General features: G+C 44.2%; 1 protein-coding gene across 1 annotated transcript; it reads right to left on the bottom strand.

Moving 5' to 3' along the window:
- Nucleotides 1–38: 38 nt before the first annotated feature.
- Nucleotides 39–5,420, bottom strand: gorab (golgin, rab6-interacting). Its single transcript, XM_020110135.2, has 5 exons — nucleotides 5,183–5,420; nucleotides 4,731–5,067; nucleotides 4,349–4,450; nucleotides 4,100–4,240; nucleotides 39–2,115 (listed from the first exon to the last, which is right to left on the bottom strand). Exons 1-5 carry the CDS (start codon nucleotides 5,235–5,237, stop codon nucleotides 1,647–1,649), a joined length of 1,104 nt encoding a protein of 367 aa, XP_019965694.2. The 5' UTR covers nucleotides 5,238–5,420; the 3' UTR covers nucleotides 39–1,646.
- Between the last annotated feature and the right edge of the window lie 3,311 nt (nucleotides 5,421–8,731).

The raw sequence follows: 8,731 nt of genomic DNA, 5'->3' as shown, positions 1-8,731 counted from the left end.
AATAAAAAGAAAACAAAACACACAGAAGGGAAACCAAGTTCTTTTAGAGTTTATTTTAGTAAAATATCAAACAGTAGTGTCGATTCTAAACCCTCTCACCTTTTAAATATTTCCAGTTTAAATAACTTTTCTTTGCCCCATTAACTTTTGAACGTTCAAGCTAAGAGCCACAAACTTTTGATTATTGTGTTTTGTTCCATGTGCAGCGACAGAGACTGTTCGTGTGCAGCTGAGTACAAATATGAACAGATATCGTCTTACCACTCAGAGGCTCCGCTGCTGCAGCGACAGGACGACACTGAGCTCCGTGAAACAGACGGAGCGTCAGCTGCTCGTCGACGACACTCGAGGGGTCAGAACGCGGACTCACGCTCACCTACAGGAAGTGAACAGGAGCCGTGATTCCTCCTCACCACAGAGACAATCATCTGCAGAGAGATTCGTTTACGTATGTTCTGCATCTGAACGTGACTGAGTTCTTCATTCTGGTGCTGAGATCTTTATCTTATATATATATTTATATATATATATATATATATATATATATATATATATTTATATATATTCATTAACACAAGATAAAATAAAAATTTGACAAGAGAAATCAATGTCCCCAGATATGAAATAAATACAAGCAGCCTGGAGTGATCTTAAGATGTTTACGATTCAGATTTGTGAACTCGTCTATAACTGATGTTTCTGTTGAAGTGTTCTCATTGTTTTTCATCATCTCCGTGTTTTTCTGCATCAAATAAATTCAATCAATTGATTAAAATTCTGAAAATAGACATCGGACAAACCCCGCCTCCAAAGAATCATGAGTAAATGCAATTAGAATTATTTTTTAAAGTTACATGGATAATTCTTCTTTTTTTTTTTTTCCAGCCCAGAATCAAAGAGTTTTCGGCGTCTTGAACAAACGGGCTCGTTCGGTGTGGATGCAGGAGCCAGTGTCTCCTTCACCTCATGGGCAGAACGTTCATGTTTGTATGAACTTCAGAGTTTCTTCATCACAAAGTGTCTCAGTGGTCAAACCTTTAAACCTTCAACACAAAACACAACAGTTCCAGGATGGTGCGCCGGCTGTGGAGACCGTGGTGCAGGTACGGTAACTACGTTCAGCTACAACAGTAAAAACTGCTGAACCTGATCCAGAACACATTACTGTTGGAAGACTTTCTCATATTTAAATGTTGTTATACGACACTCGCGTGGAAAATTCTTGCTGAAAACACATTTCATTAGTTTTCCTACACAACATTTTTCCAGCAGCTGAAGTTTGATTGACGTCTTCGTGTCTCTGTTCTCGGTTTAGATGAAGACAAAAGCGCTCATCTTGGTTTAATTGTGACCATGTGACAGATGAGGTGATAGACTGCACCTCCATCTTTCCTGCACCAGAGCAGCACGGTGCCAGACCCTGATGGCAGCCGATCTGTTTGTAGTGAACAGATTTGGATGAAGTCACTTCGGTCAGGACCAGAAGTCTTAAAGGTTCGATGCCAGACCGAGACAAACTGTTCAGCAGACCTGCATCACGCTGTGACTCTCACTGACAAACTCAGTTTCATTTTGATCCCACGGTGGAGAATATGTGATCGTGTCCAGATGTTGTACAGAGGAGGTGACAAACTGCTCTGTGACCATCAGGACACCACCGGCTCGCTCTGGACGCCGTTCTCTAATGTGTCACAGTCCTGTTTGGTCTCTGGTGGTTCACTCATTGTTTTGGACTCTCCCTGGACGTCACCTCCTCTCTCCTCCTTCACACTCTCCTCCTCTGTCTGTTTAGAGTCTTCGGGTGATTGCACTGCTCCTTCCTGCTTCGCCACTAAACCATTTCCCTCCTTCCCGTTTCTCTGCATCTCCGCACAGCTTCTCCTCGTCTTCTTCTCCTCCTCCTCCTCTTCCTCCTCTTTCTGCCTCTCCAGCTCCTCCTCGGTAGCCTGGAGATGCAGCTGCTGCATCAGCTCCTCCAGCTTGTGGGCTTTACGCAGCTCGTTCTGCTGGATGATGGCACAGAGGTGCTCCGTCATCTGCTCCTTCACCTCCGTCTTCTTGTGCAGGTCCAGCTTGGCCGTCACGTACTCGGCCTCTGCCTTCTCGTAGCGTTTCCTGTCACAAACGTGAGGAAATAAAAACATCTTGTCACATTATATTTTATTATATTTGATTTGTGCATTAATCTCACTTTTACTTTCATTGAGTAACAGAGTGTTTCATTTGATTTAGAGCAGTGACTCTCAACAATTTATAAATTCAAGTAAAATGACTTATTTTAAAGTGGGAAGTGTTTCTACATGACTGAAGCATTGAGGAGATCAGTGATAGATCAGGTCAGAGAAAAACATTCATCTTAACAACTTTAATGATCAATAAATAGTTTCATGATTAATGAAGTGAAAAATGGGTCAAAATGTTCTTTGAAGATTTTTCTGATTTGCTTTATTCTTTATCATTTTTTATTTGAACAAATTCATCAATATTTTCTGAACCATTCGTTTAAAATAAAGTTGACAGAGGCAGCGACTGTTTCCAACGTTAATGATTGTTGCTGACTGAGTGAAGTGTGTGTGTGTGTGTGTGTGTGTGTGTGTGTGTGTGTGTGTAGCTCCACATGTTGGCAGTAAAAGTCTGAACAGAATCATGTTTATCGACGTTTGATCAAAAAAAAACTTTGGCTTCTTTTCTTAAATAAAAGAGAAACGTATTTACATTACTCAAAAATTTAAATATGATGTATTGGCACTCGGTTTGAATACTTTCGGTCCCGGCCGTGGTGAGGACAGAGTGGACTCCTCCCACAGCGTCGGAACACAGAAACATTGTTTTAATTGTGAGGAACAGAACACAGAACAACTTGCGCTGCTTGGAAACGCTGCGGTAACAAACCACATAACGTCAATCACTTTCAAAAGATGAATTTTCCCGTCAGGGTCTCATGGTCAAACCTCAGTCACTGATTAAATCAACACAACCATAACAGAGTCCAGTGTAATGAGCGTGTGAAGGTCAGGTCCACCTCCCGTTACACAAACATCTGTAACGATGAGTGTGCATGACGACACAACAGGCTGCACAAGGTCAACTGCAGATTTACTGGATTTCTGTGAGCAGACGTGCTTCATTATAAAACTCTTAACAGTCTTTATAAACACCACTTTTATTTTATATCTGACACGTTATTCAGGATTTTATTGTTGTATTCATGAATCTCTGGGAGCTGGAGCGGAGGAGCAGAAGGACTGACGTGCATCACCAGAGTGATGTTACTGGAAAGCAGCTGCAGGGGGCAGTGTTCTCAGAGTTTCAAATGGGCGTTCACAGTAAGCGGAGTGTGAATTACCTGAACACAGAGTAAAAGCTCCTCTGGGAGAACACAGGAGGAAGACTGGTGCTTTTGTTGATTGTTTCGTTGACACACACGTTTCCCTGACGACAACTCGTCACAGCAGAAGACAAACCTCACTGACAATGGTCTCACACGTTTACATATTCTGATATTAACTAGGTTAAGATAATATTCTGATCAGATGTATGTTCTGACCTCAGTAAAAAAATTAAACATCCAAAATTAAGATTATGTAGACATGTATTCGTCTTAGTCACAGTTTAACATTAAACTCTGCCCTGTGACATACAAACAGGAATATTCAATTAGCAACTCATGTAAACAGAATAATCACGGTGACGTCTCATTCAGAATGAAAGTCAGATTATTGGCGTCGATGTAAACGTCGCCAGTGTTTGGTGGAATCAGCGAAAAGGAATGAAGTGTTTTTATTCCTGCTGTTAATGCGCCAAAATGTCTGCTGTGTGCCAGGCCGGCCGTCCAAGATGTCTCCGTGTCACAGCGACACTTAAATCAAACGGAGACGTCGCTACTGTTACCAATAACAGCTGTGACAAGTCAACATGTCTGCTGAGGGAAAGGTCGGTCAGATGTGCTCGGGCTCGCAGCCAGAGAAGCAGGTGTTCGGGATTTGTGCGACTGGAAGTTACTGACTCAGCGTTTACGATGTTTCCTCAGAAAAAGGTTTATTTTTTCCACATCATCGTGAATATCTGTCCATTTTGAAATGTTTCTGCTGTGTTGTACCTGGCGGCGGTGTAGCTCCAGCTGGCCTGTTCTATCTTTTCTCTCAGGATGCCGATATCATTGGACACCATGTCGTCAAGGGCCTGGAGCTCCTTCTGGATCCTCTTCAGCTTCACAGCTTCTGCCTGAGTCTGTTTGGACCTGTGGACAAACACACACGTTTCATTTCTTTGCCTGAGTCCATTTTCCTTCCCCACAGTTTTGACCATCTTATCGTGTTGCACATGATCGTGAGACATCTGCACTTACTTCTCAGCTATAGTTTTTGCCAGCAGAGCTTTCTTGCGTTTATTCCCCTCTTCCATGACTTTTTGTTCTTGCTGCAGCTGCTCCAGACGCGACTTCTCTCGTCTGATCAGACACAAAGAAAAACTTATTCAGAGAGATGAAAAAATATCTTTACACAGGAAAAGTTTAACATGCAGCTAGAATCTATGGTGAAAGATGTTTATGTGGATACAGACTCAACCACCAGGACCGTGTGAGAACAGAACTTTGTGAGAACAGAACTTTGTGAGAACAGAACTACATGAGAACAGAACTGTGTGAGAACAGAACTTTATGAGAACAGAACTTTGTGAGAACAGAACTTTGTGAGAACAGAACTTTGTGAGAACAGAACCATACTAACAGTTCCACCTCTTGTTTCTCCAGCTCTTTCACAGCCGGGGTTTGCTCCTCTGCGGTCGGCTGATGGTTTTCAATCTGCTTCACCTCGCTGGACTTCGGCTGAGCTTCTTGTCTGACAGCCGGAGCTCCAGCCGGAGCTCCTGCTGGAGCCACGGCCGGTGGCTGTTCTTTCGGCGGCGGCTTGGTGAGTTGCTGCTCCGGGGGAAGGCCGGAGCTCCCGGCTCCTGTGGCTTTCTGAGCGGCGAGCTGAAGGGCTCTCTCCCGCAGTAACTGCTGCCGGGTCCGGTTGGCTGGAGCCGGCTTCCGCCCGCGGGCTGCCCCTGCGGACCCGGCCGAGTCTGGAAACACACGCGGTCCAGTTAACATGCATAGATTAAACACAGGACACGTGTTTGATTACAGCCGGGGTCAGATGCGGAAATGCCCGACAACATTAGCAACAAGTGTCGTTACCGTTCAGCTGCATCCTCCGCAGCTCCTCGTCAGAAAAACCGGCCCAGCCGCTCATTTCACTTCTTTACACCGAGAACAGCCAGAGCAGGGCGGCAGCGGTCCTCCACTCGGGACGGTCCCGACTACTCGCCGGGGAAAGTCGTCATTCTAACGCTTCCATTATCCAAACAAGCTCCAGGACGCTCGGAGCTGCGCCGCCATCTTTGTTTATTCCTGCCACGTCGAGGACCCCAGAGGACCCGTGAAGTGAAGCCGCAGATTTCGCCTGAATATAAAAAAATACTGAGATTTCAACATTTAATGAGAAAAAAAATCCTTCTCGTTCTGTTTCAGATATTTTTACTGCTGAAGTTTTTATGAACATGTTCAAATAAACTTTACAGTTTACACAGTTTGTTCGATACTTTTACGGTTAGGCACAAGTTTGAGTGAACAAAGTTTTAGGTTCATGGAGTTTTATTATTTAAATTCTGGGTCTATGTATTTAACCAGAATTAAATCCGATAAAGAGTCTAAAGATTAGATGATTAAAATAATAAGTTAGACCGTTAATCAGACTTCTCTCGTTACCCAGAAAGCCGTAAACTTTGTTATTCCCGTCATGTCGTGTTCTTTTCTGAATATCTCCGGCAGCGGACGTATCCCAGTGAGACAGTGATGGAGGTGAAGCTGAGGACTGAGGACAGGAGACAGGACTGAAGCTACCTCAGGTCAAACAGAGTCTGTGTGGTTTGTTTTTATGGTTTCACTGTCAGAACATCACACGCTGCCTCCCTCAGGTCTGTTGCTCGTCATGAACGTTTTTCAGTTGTACAACTTAGCCCCGACTCCTTGTTTTTGTCAGTAATTGGTCTGAGTGCACCGTGACACAGAGCGAGTCTTTTTAACCTTGGCAGAGCTGCGGAGCCCGAGCGATGCAAAAACAATGACCTCTGCTTGGCAACTAATAAAAACTGGCCTCCACATCTTTTTTGCATCTGGGGGCCAATTATGTGCGAGTTAAAAGGCGAAACACCTCAGGAGGGCATAAATCGCCGGCAGAGTGGAGACAGGGCCAGGCATGGAGGCCAGATGGCAGCGAGAGAACCACTTCGGGTTCAGCGTGTTGTGCGGCGGCCGGCCGAGGATGGGACGGCCTTGCATCCCTGATTAGTGGGAGCCAGAGGGGAGCACATGGCTCATTAGTGAGATGACCCGCCGAGCCACTTCAGGGTTAGAGGTGGGGAAGTGAATCAATGAGCGGTACAGATACGAGAGAAGGGGGTGACGACTGCGCTCAGTTCAGAAGTTCAACATGTCAGATCTGCTGTCCACGTGTGTCGAGGAGCTTTTTCCAAGAGCTGGAGAAAGTTCTTCTTCTCAGTTACACAGCAAGTGGACGTCAATCTGAATTCAGTTTACATGGGACTAATTAAAACAGACTTCCTGTGTGGGACGGTTAATTGACTAAAACTTTACACATAAACTCGGCTACTGGTACAGAACTTAATTACTCAATGTGTCAAATCAATCAAACTGTCTGACACAAATAATAGATCACACTGATGTTTTTCTATATCCAATACAATTTATTAAATTCATTTATATTTGTATTTTATGCAAATTATCTTTCAGAGAATGATAATAATTATTTTGGAAATCCAATGTTCCAAAGTCCTGCGAGAGTCAGAACTTTGAGGCTTAGATAAAGACACGAAACATAAAGATGTGAGATGAACAAGCATGATAGTAAATGTGTGATTCTTCAGTCAAATAAAGCTCCAGAGCTGCGTTTCTTTTAATCACAGAGCTTCAAACTGTCTTGTTCACGGTGCAAACACAAACAGTGAGTGGAGGTTTATGATGAAACTCCAGAGAAACATTCAGCAGATTAAGTCACTTCACATGTTCCAAAATAAAAGAACCCAATCAGCAACTATTCAATCAACCTATACCTGTTACACATTTCTCATATATTATATTAATATATCATATTATTATTTAACAATATATTATGTTTTATAATGTCACAATGTCTGATGCACAGATCAAACGTTGCTAAAATCCCAAATAATGAGGTAAATGTACGTAAAAGTAAAATCTCTGTGAGAAAAAAGCTCAGACATCACATTGATCCGTCTTTTGAAAATTGGAATAATTAAAACCTGCAGCATTTACAAAAACCTAAAGCTGTGTCTCAACATCAGAAGAATTTTTTTTTAAATCTTAGTACTCAAAGAGCAGCTAATGATACACGTTAAAGAACGTTTTTCGTCCGTGGCTTTATTGCTAGGCTACTTGTTTGGTGAACTTAAATTAATTTTGTATTATTGTCAATTGACCGTTGACAGGAAGTGTCCACATACTTCTGGCCTCCTTCAGATGCCGGTGCACATCCCCTCTGCCCTCCCAGAAATAAAGACACTGAGCCCGTGGCCCGCAATCAAACAGGAAGTGCTGTGAAAAATAAACAGCCAATCGCAGGAGACGTGCATCCGAGCGCTGCGGCCTGAGAGAAATTGAGGATGATTAGGGGTCAGGCCCTTCGCCGTGGCTCTGAGCCTAATTGCTGCTTAAATAAACGTGTATGCAGAGTCCACGCTGACCCGTCGGCCTCGTTCCCTTGTTCTGGCCACGGCGTCTCCTCGCCCCCTTGGCTGCTGTTCTGAATTTGTTCTTTAATTTCCATCCCTGACCTCTCGTCCTGCCATCTGCAGCCAGTTTGCGGCGCTAACCAGCCGTCCTGACATCATGCTCGCTGTTTCCCTTTATCTCTTCACCCTTTCTCTGTGTACGGGTTTGTTTTTTCTTCGTCCTCTCGGTTGTTCTGTTTTTCTTCTTGTCATCATTCATCAGGATTCATCATCATCTTCTGTTTGTCTGATTGTCAGCAAGATTGCACCAAAACTACTGAACTGATTTTATTGAAACTTGGTGGAAGGGACGTGGGCCAAGGATGAAACCATTAACTTTTGGAGCAGATCCGAATAAACTGGCGGATCCAGGAGTTTTTATTTCCTTGCACATACAGAGATGGGGCGTCGGCCTTGGAGGAGGATCTACTCTCAGAGTGTCCTCTAAGTTTTCATGTGTTTCAGCGTTTCAACACATCAAACCTTAAACTACCGACCTCACAATAACAAGCTCCTCTAGAATCGATCCTCAGTCCGTGTCCCGACAACCTCCAGCCAAGAACCTCTTAATTTTCTTGGAGAGCGTCCCTGGACCATCTGAACTGAGGTCTGTGCTCCAGACTCAGAGGGGTTCCATCTGTAAGGAGAAGAAATGGAACCAAACAAAGCCTCCTTGTGTCACCTGCCTCCCAGCTCTGTTTCACCTGGCAGCATGTGCAGGCCCAGCGCTCAGACTTCCAGGCCCCTCAGCCTGATGTTTCAGAAATTGTAAGTGAAAGTCAGCAGTGCAGTCGAGCTGTCAGTTGTGTGGAGGTAAAAACAGATATGACAGACCCTCAGCCTGAGAGAGAGACTGGAACAAAAGGACCCGATGTCAGAGCTGGATGTGGAAATAAGGGAGCGTATCAGAGGCGGCCTGAGGCATCCAGACCCCTCG

The sequence above is a fragment of the Paralichthys olivaceus genome, chromosome 3 (assembly GCF_024713975.1).
Source record: "Paralichthys olivaceus isolate ysfri-2021 chromosome 3, ASM2471397v2, whole genome shotgun sequence".
Lineage (NCBI taxonomy): Eukaryota > Metazoa > Chordata > Actinopteri > Pleuronectiformes > Paralichthyidae > Paralichthys > Paralichthys olivaceus.
This window is presented reverse-complemented; position numbering and strand designations above follow the sequence as displayed.